This window comes from Fundulus heteroclitus, chromosome 5, assembly GCF_011125445.2.
Source record: "Fundulus heteroclitus isolate FHET01 chromosome 5, MU-UCD_Fhet_4.1, whole genome shotgun sequence".
NCBI lineage: Eukaryota > Metazoa > Chordata > Actinopteri > Cyprinodontiformes > Fundulidae > Fundulus > Fundulus heteroclitus.
This window is the reverse complement of record NC_046365.1, coordinates 20,738,345-20,753,179: the sequence shown is the minus strand read 5'-3', so window position 1 is coordinate 20,753,179 and position 14,835 is coordinate 20,738,345. Positions and strand designations below refer to the sequence as shown.

The following is a 14,835-nucleotide window of genomic DNA, read 5'->3' as shown; positions in this document are numbered from 1 at the left end:
TAAAGATATTAGGCCATGCGTTGAGTTGAGTGGAGAAGCCGGTGGGACACACATACCATGCGCCGACATGCAGTGTGACAGTGGGTGTAGCCTAACCATCGTAAGAATCCAACAGAGGCAAGGAAGCCTGCCTCTCCCCATACAGCCCTCCCTGGGAGAAGAGACAAGATATAAAGAGAGGGAGCGCGTGATAGATTTTTGAAAAGAAACAGAGAGAGGAGCCAGAGGTGAGAACACAGAGCAACAGGAACAAAAATTAAAAAAAGAAGAGTTGAATGTGAGTAGACACAAAAAGGTGCAGATGACGTAGTTAAAAGAGGAAGGAGGGAAAAAAAGGGTGAGATGACAAAAAGAAATAAATTAGTCACAAAAATGTTAGTGCAATGTTAGTTCATGTTTCAGGGAAGAACGCATGGGAGACATTGTGCAAGATCGAGATCAGGCACTTTGCTTTTAACAGGACGAGCAGCGGCATGCCATCTGTGGGTGTGAGAACGTTCACACGTCAACATTCCCGGAGCTCGCTTTCAGCGCGTGTTGCGCGTGATCTAAATCGCTTCCATGAATTTCCAACCCTTTTCCACAGATTTGCAAAGACATGTAGATTCTTTTTTTTTTTTTTTTTTTACAGCTTTTAGGAGAGCTCTGTCTGAGCAGCTACGTCTTTCTAACGCAGGCGGAAATATCCCAGAGGTGCTGAGGAAGCGCTGCGACGGCTTTCAGCTGAGCCACAATCCAAACCCCAAATTACACAGAGAATAAAGACTTCTTCCTCTTATAACTGGGGTTAGGAAGGAGTTTTCCCCCTTTTCTTTTTTTTTTAGCAGCAACATGGGTATGCTACTTAAACTGGGGCTGCAGTCATGCAGGCTTGTGCAAGCGGCGGGTTCTCTTGGGCTCGGCGTCTACCTGTGGGAAATCTTGATCAGCAGGTCCGAGCGTGTTATCCAGAGTGTTCCTTCTGGCTCTCTGGTCCAGTGTGGAGTAGCCATCTGCAGGGGAAACAAGACGCCCTTTAAAAAAAATCATCTGGTTGCTATGGACACCACATCCAGAGGAGTGATGCAGCTCAGCTGAAACAAGCTGCATCAAAGCAGCTTTTCTCACAGAGATCAAACCCAACAAAACCTTTTTGAATTTGAATAAAGAAAATATATATACGGACATCTGAATTCTCGTTATTCTAGCAGCTATCAAATATAAATAATTTCTCACTGAGCTAAAACAAGACAAGTTCAGGTTGATCTGATGTCTTCTTATACCCCTAATGTTAATATTAAGGATTCAGCTGTGAATCACCTGCATGGCTAACCATCAAGTTGTCTAAACAACGATTCGTGAAAATCAGCTTCCAGATAGGATCTTTGTCTCATCATAAAGAGATGGATCCCTTTTCTAAAATACGGTTATGCTAAGTAGATATGAGCAGTCAGCGTCCTTCGTGCAAAAGAAGAGTAATCAGAGTGAATTCTGGGAAACCAGGAGAAAAATCCATCAATTTAAAAGCAAGAGGCTGCTCAGAGCAGGGCTTATTTAAAACCACATTTTCAGTTACGAAGACAATTAAAACTCAAAACCAGCCAAGAAGTTCAAGCAAAGGTTATGTTTGTACTTTAGTGCCTCATTGCTACTAAGTAAGTTATTCACTTTGCCACCATGTTGCCATCTATAATCTTGGGCACTGTAGCGGCTAAAATATCCCACGAGTACCCATGTCTCTCCAACCAAAGGTTCCTACTTTTTAAAACCGAACTAAAAAAAAATATATATAACGTATTCATCTTGTCATGAAAAGGCACATTTAGTTGTTAGTAGTTTTTAACCACTAATCTTTATTGTCTGTAGATAAAGTTTTAGGAACAGCCAATCACAACTAAACAGATTCAGGATACATTCAGCTACCTCTGTGCAAGCATTAGTAACGCTAACATTTACTGATGAAACTAACACTAACAAGGTGAAAAATGCACATTGAAGCCTTGACTTGTGTTGTTAATAATTATTAGAGACAGTTGTTTTCGACATCATACATTTACTCTGCATCTTATTCGCTGTAGATTGCACCGTGCTGCTCAGGATTTTTACTGAAATAATACTAATTAATTATCTGATGAGCATAAAGGAGCAGCAGTCCAGATTCTGCATGTCGCGCTGATAGATTCTCAGCATTCAGATTGTATAAAACTGTATTTAACTTGTTCAACATCTCATGTGTTCACTGTACAGGTATCAGAAAACACTGCCTGGTTCTCGGCTTTCTGCCACCACGTCTCTTCCACATCGCTGTACATTGCAGACGACGTGTTTTCTGCACTTGCCTGGTCCAAGTTCGTTCAGTGGAATCATTTCTCGCCCACTTCTCCCACCTGTGGGAAAAAAAAAAACATTTAAACTGGGTAAATAAATTTCCCTTTCTATGCATCAGGTTGACAAACCCGCATCAGGGCCGGTCCAAGATTGTACCCCCAATATGTTTTTATATAATTTTCTTGACAATTGCAGAAAAACAGGTTATTACTTGATCTATTTAAAAACAGTATATATGATATCTAATAGATACAGTCACTGCAAAAACGGAACTTAAAATAAGTAAAATGGTCTTAAAGTGAGTGTATTTGTCCTTGATTTGAGCAGGTAAATAAGATGATTTGCCAATGAAATGAGAGTTTTGCACTTAAAATAGCAACAGTTCATCTCCATCAACTTATTTCAAGTGCAGGATGTCTAATTATCTTATTTTAGGGGTCAAAATACTCATTCCATTGGCAGATAATCTTATTTATCTGCTCAAATCAAGGACAAATACACTCACTTTAGGAACATTTCACTTATTTTAGATTTAGATTTTGCAGTGTTAGGATTTAAAATTGGCTATGTGAATTTAGTATGTTTACATCTGGTGCAAAACTGCAAAAAGGGAACCAAAAGTAATTTTTTTCTTGAAATGAGTCTATTTGTCCTTGATGTTAGCAGGTAAGTAAGATTATCTGCTAATAGAACGAGTATTTAGACCCCTAAAATAAGATATTTAGATATCCTGCACTTGAAATAAGATTGAGTTGTTCTTATTTTATGTGCAAAAATCTAAATTCCATTAGCAGATCGTTTTATTTACCTGCTAAAATCAAGGGCCAATACACTCATTTCAAGAAGATTTTACTCACCGGTACTTTAATGTTCCCTTTTTGCAGTGATCCTGTCCTGTTACGAACTGAAGTGCTCTTGGGCCTCCAGGACCGCAGGGTTTCCTACGCAGACCCAGAGCTCAGCAGTCATATAGGAAGGCCGAGGATATTTGGAAATATTTTGGATCTTAGGATTATATGACCTATAGGCACCTTCTAAGCCCCAAAGCAGTTTTGTTTTTAGTAAATGAACGTATATATATATATATATATATATATATATAAAAAAAAAACACTGCTATTTAATTCTGTATAAAACATATTACTATCAGAAAGATATCCTTCTGTGTTTGATTTTAACCAGGAGATAACCTTTGTCAATGAGAGGCAGCGTGCTGTCGTCATATCTTCCGTTGGGCCTGTCGTTGTTGCTGGGCGGATTTAAGTTGACCATGAAGTCGGTCTTTTTCCAGCCATCCTTCTCCAAACTGCGCCGCAGCTCTTTGTAGCCCCACACCGTCTGCAGCACCAGCCCGGCTCCACGCACCTCCCGGTCTGAGCGGTTGCTGTTTCGTATCATAAAAAAAACAAAACAAGCGACTGCCATAAAACTGGACATGCATTAAACAGCCAACACTCGGGAGTCGAGCATTACCCGTCCTTGTTGATGAGCACCAGTCTCTCAATTCCTTCCGATTCCCTGAGCTTTTTGGCAGCGTCCACACTGTATCCCAGCACTTCGTGGAGCGTGCTCAGTATAGACACCACGGTCTCTTCGCTCAGCTCACGCGCCCCCTGGTTGTGCCTGTCACTCGGCAGGTTAGCCACCAGGGAGGGTATGGAGTATTCGCCTAAAAACAGGCGGCAGCAAACACATTAAAACACTCGACACGAGACATCGGCGCCGACTACAACCCGTTCCTTGAAGCTTCGGGCTCTCCGTGGTTTAAAGGAGGCCTGTGACGGCTCACCTAGCAGCTCCTTGTTGCGTGGATCCACGGCCAGGTTCCGCAGCGCTCCGGACATGGCGCGCACGACCCGGTCGTTCCCGTGTTGCAGCCGCTCGCACAGCAAGGGGAGGGCTTGCTCGGTACGCATCAAGGCACGGATGTATCGTCCACACTGGACAGACATGGAGACAGAGGATTTTCAGTAAACCAAGCAGCGCGTTTCTAACATCATCCGTAAGCTTGGCTGGACACACACGAGGGGAAAGCTTCTGTCCGGTGTTTTACTAACGATGCTGACCAACGGCTCGCTGCTTAAAGTCTGGTGAAAAGTTCTCACTTGGAAGGCGGAGCGTTAACCTTTTCCCTGAAGTATTGTTGTTTTTAAACACATTGCGTTTGCAGACAGTCCCACACAGAGCAACTCTCCTTACCCAGACATTATTAGAGGCGTCACACTACAGTAGTTTTCAAGTATCGCTTCTCCCTCTTTTCATTTCACTTTTAATTTTCCGTTTAGCAGCATCCTGAGAGTGTTTCAAAGATTTCCTCAGAATTATTATTTTCACACGTTTTCTCTTCTGTGACAAGTTGTGCTGCTGTTCACTGCCCGAATAAAATTAGGAAAGCCTGCAACTGGAGGACAAAAGAAAAATCCCTGATTTTAAAAACTGCATCTATAGCTCAGGCAACAACAACAAAAAAGTTAACTTTGGGGGGATTAAATCTGAGTTTAGGAGCCGATGATTCATGAGTCAGAGTTAAGTGGCTTATTAAACAAAACATATTCCTGTGAAAATGGTCAAGTATTGGACTGAAAAGAAGTGAAAAGCCTTTAAAAAAAAGCAGTTTAAAAGGCTGAACACAGTTATGGAGACAGTAATTTATATTCTCAGTACCAGAGTGTTTTGGTCAAGGATTAATTGGAAGATTGCAGACATGCATTACAAACCACCGTGTTCATTCAAAAAGGGTTTTCAGAGAACAGGAAGTCCAGCTAATAGAGCTCCTTTTATAGTGACAGCCTGCGGCACAAATAACCGTCGGCCCGACTAGCTGCATGGGGGGCTGAAAGTGGGATTGTAATAATCATGACTAAAAAATTATTTTTATGAACAAAAAAGGACTGAATAGACAAAAGGTCAAAGATTTATCGGTGCCATGTGTCAAAACTTTCACTTGTCAGCCTCCCACAGGCTTGAATCTTTTCAGCATTTCTGGAATAAAAACCTTTTTGCACTAAATGAGTCTGATTAAAATCAGAGATAAAAACACGGCGCAATTCATCTATATAAGTGTGTGCAACATCCTGGCAAAGGGCTGATTGGATCCAATATTAGGTCAGCTAAGATATTCTGGGTACCAGGCATAAAAAGTTCTACTGGTATCATAAATATATGCTATGTATTCTAATTATACAACTATATATTTGGCCACTCAGATGGACTTAGCTCGCCCTTTATGCCCACATCTGATTTAAAATTCCCTTTTCAGGAACCAGTGAAGTTTTCTGGGTCCACACTGCAAAAAAGGAACTTAAAGTAAGTAACATGTTCTTAAAATGAGTGTATTTGTCCTTGATTTGAGCAGGTAAATAAGATGATTTGCCAATGGAATAAGACTTTTGCACTTAAAATAGGAACAACACATCTCCATCATCTTATTTAAAGTGCAGGATGTCTAATAATCTTATTTTATGGGTCAAAATACTCATTCCATTGGCACATAATCTTATTTACCTGCTCAAATCAAGGACAAATACACTAACTTTAAGAACATTTTACTTATTTTTAGATCTATTTTTGCAGTGCATTTTTTATCCGCCACCGTTTCTTCTGCTGGAACAAGGGTCCCATTTCCAGGGGGGACAGACCCTTCAAAAACTCCCCTGACAGGGAGGGAGGGAGTAGTTTTTGGGTATACCTGTAATTATAAGTGGGGTTTGGGACAGAAGAGGGTGCCTGGATGGCCGAATATTTCCAGCGTTTTGTTTCAGTCATTTCCCAGTTCCCATTTGCTGTTAGCATTAAATGATACAACAGGAATCATCGGTATTTTTGTCTTTAAACATTTAAACCCAGTCAGTCTAGTTGAATTATAGTGATTTACAATGCTTCGTTCAAATACACAAACCCGGCTAAACTTAGCGGAAATATTAAATACGCCAAAGGAAGCTATTATGTAGTGATTTATATGTTTGAATATTTCACAGCATTTATCTTGCAAGACCAGAAGATTATGAGTCATCAACACATTTTAAGTTTTAACAAGCGGCTGCTGCTCTGTGCATCATTACTGCTCCTCACCTTTTAAAGTGTAACTCACCCCCATGAAAAAGCTCCCAGACAAATTTGAACAATTCCACCAAAGTGGGCGGAGATAAGCGGGAAAAGGAGGAGTGGGTGGGGAGGGGCTGTGTTCAGGAGGGCGGAAAGCAGCGGCTGTCTCGGTTTGCCATATTGAATCATGCAGAGTGACGTGGGTACTTAAGCCTTGGTTCGCTCTTTTGACCCCACACGCCCCAATAACACTTTTTTTTTTGTTTTGATGTTTTTTAAAGAAAAAAGGTTGCAAGAGGGGTGTGGAGAGTGCGACAGTGATCGCTGCGGAGGAACAAGTCGGAGCTGCTTTATACCCCAATGACGCAACAAAAGCTTTTGAACCAATAGCAATACGGACTCAAAATTCAATGCAAGACCACCGTTTGACTCTAGGACCCGACCGCTCCAGAGGAGAGGTGGGAATGAGGAACGTCTGGGTTAATCTTCATCTCAACAACGATACTGCGCGGCCTCTATAGGGAGTCCTGGAGCTGTGAAACAGAACAGGAACGACGACATAAGGTGGCTCTTACAGTCCAGTGTCCAGCACACAGGTTCTGAATGGCTCCGGCTGAGGCCTCCAGCACCGTGTGGTTTCCGGACTCCTTTAGCAGCGATTTGTACATGCGGACCACCTCTGGCTGGAACAACAGCTCGTAGCCTGCGTGATGGACGGAGACGGGAGGGAGGCAGGAAGCAGGCGAACACCACAGGAGATAGGCAGAGACCAAAGAGGAGTCAGGAGGAGAGTTATGGCAGAAAATAGGCTTCCATTCAAAACACCATATAGTCAAAAATTGCTTTAAAAAGTCTATGCTTACCTTTAGCAGGCGAGGTCCTCACTGGGATTTCTATGAGATCTCCGTTTGCTTGCTCGTTTCTCTTTCCTGGAAGCATCAAACCCCAACGTTAACCTCCAAGAGATGAACAGTCTTGTGCTGCGTCTAAACGCGAGACGTCTCCAGCGCAGCCTCTACTGTCGCTACGTTTCAACTAGCTTGGTTAGACGTGCGCCGACACAAAAAGCCAACTCAAACTAAGATGCGAGTTCTCACTCGGGGTTACGGTGCGAGACATCCACAGTGAAAAGCAGGCGTGCGTGTTAGCGTTGATAACAGACAAGACCAGGCGGCAGAGGCTAATCGTCGTTACGCGGAGGTAAAGGAAGCTTACCTTTGGAAAACCACTCATCTGCAGCCGAGGGTAAAAAGGAATGGAGAAGAGAAAAAGAGAAAAAAAAAAAAAGAGAGATTGGATGAGGAAGAAAGAGAGTGACAGAAGGAAGCAGATAAAGCCTTAAAAACAGAAAGCAGCCATTACTCCGCCACCTAGATGACATGTGCTTACATCCCCACGGCCACCACACAGAGCCAGCAGGTGACATGCTACAAATGTGTACGAAAACACAAATACTGTTATAAACTGAGAGAAGAGCTAACATTTCATAATCCCACTGTATCGTCCACAGGTGTGTTTGACAATTTATTAGCATAGCTATGTCCAACTTTGCTAATTAGCATAGCTATGTCCAACTTTGCTAATTAGCATAGCTATGTCCAACTTTGCTAGTTAGCATAGCTATGTCCAACTTTGCTAGTTAGCATAGCTATGTCCAACTTTGCTAGTTAGCATAGCTATGTCCAACTTTGCTAGTTAGCATAGCTATGTCAATTTTGCTAATTAGCATAGCTATGTCCAACTTTGCTAATTAGCATAGCTATGTCCAACTTTGCTAATTAGCATAGCTATGTCCAACTTTGCTAATTAGCATAGCTATGTCCAACTTTGCTAATTAGCATAGCTATGTCCAACTTTGCTAATTAGCATAGCTATGTCCAACTTTGCTAATTAGCATAGCTATGTCCAACTTTGCTAAAGAGGACGCGCAAGACTGGGCATCAAGAACACGCCGTGCAAAACGAAGCGCTTCGTCTATGAAGCAGGAAATAACCTCTTCCTGTCCACGCGATGAAGCGGAACCAAAACAAAACATTTAATGAGTCAACTAGTTGGAAAGTCAAAAGAAAACAGAGAAGCTAACGTCGACCTGACGCTTCAGCAAACTCAGCAAAGTTCTCTATACTCTAAGAAAATACTTAGTTTGTTGTAATTAATTCTCAGCAAACACGAACAGGATATATGGGTCACTGTTTTGTCAAAAGCTCTAACGGCATCAGTTTAATGAAAGCCTGCTTGAATAGCAGCTGTTTGTGTCTAGGGTTCTGTTAAATTAAAATAAAGACAGAAACATGAGAGTTAAAGAATGGCACAGCTTAGGACAGCCCTGTTTTTTTTTTTACATCGATTGATACTTTACAGATGCAGCAAACGGTAGCGTTACAAAGCATGTCGGACAGAAAAAGATGAAGACAGAGATTTCAAAGCACTAAGGCCCATTCTGCCCATATGCTCTTGTGCAAACTAAGTTTTCCTGCATTTCATAATTATATTTATAACCATTCAGAAAACAACAGTGCATTTACCCAGTAACTGCTCTTCTAGTTTTAATTTATTATTTAAAATAAAGATTTTGGCTAAACAGTCTCACCGCTTCGCATATTTGAAGTCTTAAGTATTAAATTTCTGTTGCCCTTCATGTAAGTTGGCAGAATTGCACACATATCGCATATCATGAATTTAGTGTAAAAAAAAAAAAAAAAAAAAAAACCTTTTTTATAAATTAATAAGCATTTGAAGTTTCTTTGCAATATTTCCCACTCAAGTTTAGCGGAACTCAGGTTACAGGCAGGATCGTGGTCTTCCTAAGCCAAAGCAACCTTTCTGCATGAGATCAGGTCAACTATAGTTGACTTTGTATTGTAACACAAGATGACACTTTCCTAGAGGATATAAATTATAAAGACTGGATTACTAGTGGTCAAAAAGCAAAACAAAGTCAAATACCACCCATCAGAAAGCTCTGGTGTTTCAATAACTTGGTGCTTTGGGGAATAACTCCAGCCAACAGCCATACATGCGATAAATAAAAGTATCACCTCGTGTCTATCTGCCACGTCACAAAACTGCAGCTGAAACGGATCAATACTCTCGGGGGGGAAAAACCAACAGCAACGACACAGAGGTTGAGCCCTGAGAGGCCAATGTTGACATTCCTCAGGCCATCAAGTGCTTTTAATTCTTTAGGTGTGTGTCGGTATCAGTCGACTGAGGCTGTGTGGTCGGTGATATCACCCTAAACGCTGCTGAAACCCAACGGATAAACATTACACGGCTCCATTCCCGCGCTGTGACACCGACCTTTGCTCTTGCGCGAGCTAAAGCAGCCAGCCTTCTGACTGGAGGGGGCGGGGCCCTGGTTGATGGGCAGCTTCTCCTCGTAGCGATCGGCGGTCGGGATTTCGCTGTGCACATGATACGACAAGTTCCTCAGCAGACAAACGCAGTTCTCAGTCAACTGGGGAGACGAAAGGAAAAAACAGGCGGTGCACAGATTTACGACTGGAAATGCATCATTTTGTCTACTTGTGATGCATTAAACAAAAACCGCTCTTAACTTTGCACTTAAAACTTAGAATAGTAAATGCAAAAAAGAAATGAAAAAAAAAAATAAAACCCCACGTACCTTATTGTCTACCTCTTTAGAGTCAATCTGGGACTGGACGATGTACATGAGGGAATCGACCAATCCAGTGCACTCCCTCAACTTCCTCCTCGCCTCACTTCTCTCTGAACTCACATTTCTACAAAAAAGGGAAAAAAAAAAAGAAGTACTGGTCACCAAATGAAGAAAGTTATTGAGAAATTTAATTCAGGGAACATTTTAAATCAGTATTGGTCACAAGGTGAGGACGGCAGCAAATACAGTAAAGTTTCAACCCGCCCCCCCCCCCCCCCCAGAGTTCTTTGAATTAAACGTCCTGTAAAGCTTCAGTTTCACAAAGAGGGTACAGCCTGACAATATCTGGTTACATCTCTGGATCTCCGTCTCACTCTTATTTAGGGACTCAACTGAGTGGGAAAAAGGGAGGGAGGGAGGAGACCGACAGAGGAATGTAAAAAAAAAAAAAAAAAAAAAAAAAAAAAGCAGGATAAAGGAGAAACTGCTGCCATTCAGTGTTGGCCTTTTGTACTCGGCTTGTTTTTCCCAGCAGAGACACACCCTGGCGAACAACACAAGGACACTTTGCCTTCAAATGCAGGGGTGCCTACATGAGATCCTGACTGGAGAAGACCCGCCGGTTCTACAGATATGGAGCCAATATTCCTACTGGACTCATCCACCTTGTTTTCAGAAGCAGAAATTATTGTTAAAGCTATACTCTAATGTGCAAGAGAGAGAGAGCTGGGCAACAAAGCCAGCTGCCTTTTGTCGTTTGCAGACCTTAGCACCCTGTTCATGAACTTAAAAAAGGACAGTTAGCCTAAAACGCTTGAAACGGCCATAATATCAGCTGCAAACAGAGTTCAATCTGTCATTTAAAGTAATTTTGACCAAAAAGAAAAAAAAAAAAAAAAGAATCACACAAAGGTTAAACAAACTCAAAAGCAACGTTCAGTTTTACTCCTTCGAGTCTTCAGTTTGACATCAAACACCAGGGATTTGGTAGAAAATGTTTGAGTTACACCAGATTCTCCAGAGAATAAAACACCAAGGCTGATTTTTACAGCTAACGATGCAAACCCTGCGTCTTCCATTAACCTTATAATGAAAGCAGATTGTATAAACTGAACAATCCAAGCCGCTCTGAAGCATCAAGCTCGCCGTCAAAACTCATCACGCTGATCCAACTTGATGTTGAGCAGAAACTCTCAAATACCGAGGCCTTAAGTCTTCAAGATAAAGTTATTTACGCATACTTTCCCCCCCGAAGCAGATCGACACTAATTAACCAAATTGTTGAAGAGAAAGGGCTGATAACAGAACCGCTGGAGTCAATGCCCCGCTGTTCTCTGCCCGTTCATCTCGTCCTGCTCTGATGATCGAGGCCGTTGAGGCGGACCACTTCAGTTAAAAAGCAGCGCGTCTCCGATAGACGCTGGAGCGCTCGTAACGGCGCAGCTACGCTTCCCTTTTAAAATCTCTTGTATATAAAACTCTTAAACGTGTGGCGTGCATTCAGGCTCAGAACGGGCTTTAGACGCGGGTACAGCAGCACGAGTGACGTTTCTGGCCCGCTGCACAAGCTCAGTCACATTCGATGTGGAGCATCGGTAGAAAAGCTTCTCTCAGGTTTGGCCACAGATTCTCAGTCAGATCTGGGTCTGGACTTTGACTAGGCCAGTCTAGCCTTCACTGACATGCTGGAGGGTGAACCTCCATCTCAGTCTTAAGTCATTTGCTGCCTCTAAACGGCTTTGTTTTAAACCAGGACTGTGCTGTAAACAGAGGAACATCGTCCCCACAGCATGATGCTGCCCCCTCCGTGTTTCATGGTAGAATAGCTGCATTTATACAGAGAAATTACGAAACGACGGACTATTTAGTAAATAGGTGACTTATGAAAGCGATTGGTTGTATTGGATTTCTTTAGGGGTATCAGAGGAAAGGAGGATGAATATGAAAACACAGCACAACCAAGTCACAACGACACACTGATTTGTGTCGGTCGGTTAAATAAATTAATAAACGTGTCCGTGTTTGTAACGTGACTAAATCCAAAGAGATATGATTCAAATCTCTGCAACTCACTGCAAGATCGAATGTTGCAGAAAAATGACTCTACATAATGACTCTAATTAGGCCATGTTTATGCAGGCATGTGCAACTTTTCTAGTAAAGCAGCCTGATTAACTCAGATTAATAACATCTTTGCACTCCAACCATAATCTTCTCAACTCCAACATGCACATCCTGCTCCTCCACTCTGCTAACTTGATCTTTCTTCCTTCCTCGCTCCCGCATCCCATCAATCTGTGTAACTGGACTCCCACTCTGGTCTTTTTCCTGAAAAGATCAGGCCTTCCCTCCATTAGCGGCAGCTTTTGATCTGCCCTCCAGAGCTGCCTGCATTCTTCCCCCTTCCTTCCTCCATACCTCAGACAGCCCGCCGTATTGGTGAGCGCTATCTCCCACTCCAGATATCTGGGCTTGCAGTCTTCCTTGCCGCCTGCAGCGCCGTTGCACTCCCGCTCCCAGCCCGAATGGGGAACCATGACCTCGTCGGAGAGGGCGTGCAGCGCGTGGTCCACGATCTCCATCTTCACGGAGTCCTGGGACGACAGGTTCCAAAGCGTCCCTTTGGGTGAAACATCAAAAATGAATGATTAATGGTTGCAGTACGCCTCCCAGAGACCGCCTGCTACCCACAATTCCCACCTGCCGTAAGCAGCCAATATAAAGAGGAAAGAAGCATGCAGCCATTGTGACAACAAGTTAAACCAATGGCGTATAACAATCTAAATTGAACAAAGATAATGATTTTTCATGGCTCTGGAATTACGAAACGTTTCCTAGATATAACCGTCAGGCCTCGTCCACATGAAGACGAACACTGCAGGCGCTGCGGTTGGGATGTCGCGCCCATAGGTGGCGCTGAGTCGTTGCCACAGAAACAGGTTAATAAACGCCGGGCATGCTCACACAACTCATGTGAAGTAAACAGCAGCTTTCCTCATTCTTCTTCGCCCACTTCATGTGGATCTCTGTAGCAAATTGGAGCTCATGGCTGAAGAGGAGCAGTAGATTCATAAAGGCGAAGCTACGACGTCGTTTCAGAAAAGACACGTTTTTGCATCTACATGCAAAAATAATCCAGTCTGGGACCCAGTTTTAAAAATGACAACTTCTTGTGGGAGCGGTAAAATGCCCAATCTGGTCTCCGTGTGGACGGGCCGTCGGGTTTCTATGCAAATGAGGATTTCAGTTTTTCTGGCTGTGATATTTTCCTTATTCAATTTTTTTTTTCTTTGCTCATGTGTTGATTACAGCAGAAAACTATCTGTTAGAAGAGCTTTGCCACAAACAGACCTGAGGCAAACAGCAAGCTGTTCTTAGCATGTTCAAACTGGTGGAAAGTCCCCTGAAGACTTTATCTGAAGACAAATCTGGCTGCTCTCGCCAGATCAATTTCACTCAGTATTAAAAGTGTTAATGACGTTATCTGAAAAGGTTTCCTCGTCTTCGGCATGTACATTGATGTGTTTTGCACTGTAGTGAAACATGATACCGTTAAAACAAAGCAGTGCTTCTGCTCTGATAGGCTTGATTTGTGCTCTGTCAGCACAGACACTTCTCAGTCATTATCATCAGAATGATGATGTAAGAATTTCCTCACTTTGTTAATGTACCAAGGAAGTTGTGACAAGAGCATAATGGATTTAATGGACTTAAAACACATTAAGTTTACTGTTTGAATCACTGGGAACACTAAAATCTCAAAGAGAAAAGAATCTAGAAGCTGCTGAAGGTTGGAGGAGACATTTCAATTACTTAAAAAAGGAAAATAAAGGGTTAAAGAAACAATGGGTCCAGATGATCAGAACACATGAAGCAATAAGTGTCTCTATGCGTCCAACCTGTGATGATGTCTATGAGGTCGTGATTGCGCGTCTTCCTCAGCAGCCGGACCAGACCCAGGACTCCATCGCAGTTTTTGATGGCAATTTTATTGTCTGGATCTTTGCCAAAAGAAATGTTCTTTAGTGCTCCACAGGCGGCGTAGTGGACCTGCACACAGACCCAGGGACAGCTTTATGAGTCGTTAGTGATCACAGAGTCACATTTAGCAAACAATCATTTTCCAGCTACAAGTTACCACAGATGAAGGAACCAGAATCTGGCAACCTCGAGTTATACGCCACATTATGCACGATGCACTTCTCACTCACTGTAGCTGCACAGAAACCCAATTCTGTTTTGTTGATTTGTTGTTTATTCACAACAAATCTCATCTCAAGGCACTTTTATAGTCAATTCAATCGAATCATCCAGACAGATTGGTTGAACAGTTTTTCACTCCATTCACTCCTGAAAGAGTGTGGAGCCACATAGATAGTCGTCTGCATTGTCCATGGCTTTGCAGAAATCCCTCATACTGTGCATGCATAAAGCGACAGTGGAGAGGAAAACTCCCCTTTAACAGGAAGGAAAAACTCCAGCAGAACCAGAACCTGTGTGACAGTCATCTGCCTTGACCGACTGGGGGTCAGAGAAGACCGAGCAGAGACACAAAAAGCACACATTGATCCAGGGGTACTTTCTATGTAGGCTTCTGAACCAACCCGGTTGTTACAGCTGCCACCCACAGCTAATCTGGGCATCATCTCATCAGCTGTCAATAACGTGACTTCAAGGTTTTCAAACCTAAAAATTCTTTGATTTGGATACGAATCATGCAGTACGGCTTATTGCAGCACTTTCCATAGAAATATAAGGAGAATTTTGCAACAGTGAAGTCTAAATGAAAATAAACCAAAAAGGCCCATTCAACTGAATTTAGTCCGAATCAAATCAAGGCCATGGTACCTCCATCATCAAATAAT

The 14,835-nt window shown here is 42.6% G+C and overlaps 1 protein-coding gene across 11 annotated transcripts in view; it reads right to left on the bottom strand.

Annotated features, from left to right (window-relative positions):
- ctnnd1 (catenin (cadherin-associated protein), delta 1) overlaps positions 1-14,835 on the bottom strand; it is a 38,727-nt gene that overhangs the window by 3,180 nt on the left and 20,712 nt on the right. For 6 of the 11 annotated variants that reach the window (XM_036137154.1, XM_036137146.1, XM_036137148.1 and 3 more), the window contains 13 exons: positions 13,870-14,020; positions 12,389-12,590; positions 9,977-10,094; positions 9,652-9,808; positions 7,567-7,584; positions 7,215-7,280; positions 6,927-7,054; positions 4,097-4,247; positions 3,781-3,976; positions 3,498-3,691; positions 2,319-2,366; positions 910-992; positions 97-151 (listed from right to left, as the gene is read on the bottom strand). In XM_036137154.1, coding sequence (XP_035993047.1) covers positions 97-151; positions 910-992; positions 2,319-2,366; positions 3,498-3,691; positions 3,781-3,976; positions 4,097-4,247; positions 6,927-7,054; positions 7,215-7,280; positions 7,567-7,584; positions 9,652-9,808; positions 9,977-10,094; positions 12,389-12,590; positions 13,870-14,020 — 1,567 coding nt within the window. Of the gene's footprint in view, positions 1-56; positions 152-909; positions 993-2,318; positions 2,367-3,497; positions 3,692-3,780; positions 3,977-4,096; positions 4,248-6,926; positions 7,055-7,214; positions 7,281-7,566; positions 7,585-9,651; positions 9,809-9,976; positions 10,095-12,388; positions 12,591-13,869; positions 14,021-14,835 lie in introns of all 11 variants that reach the window. The other 5 variants (XM_036137150.1, XM_036137151.1, XM_036137152.1 and 2 more) reach the window with 3 other exon arrangements.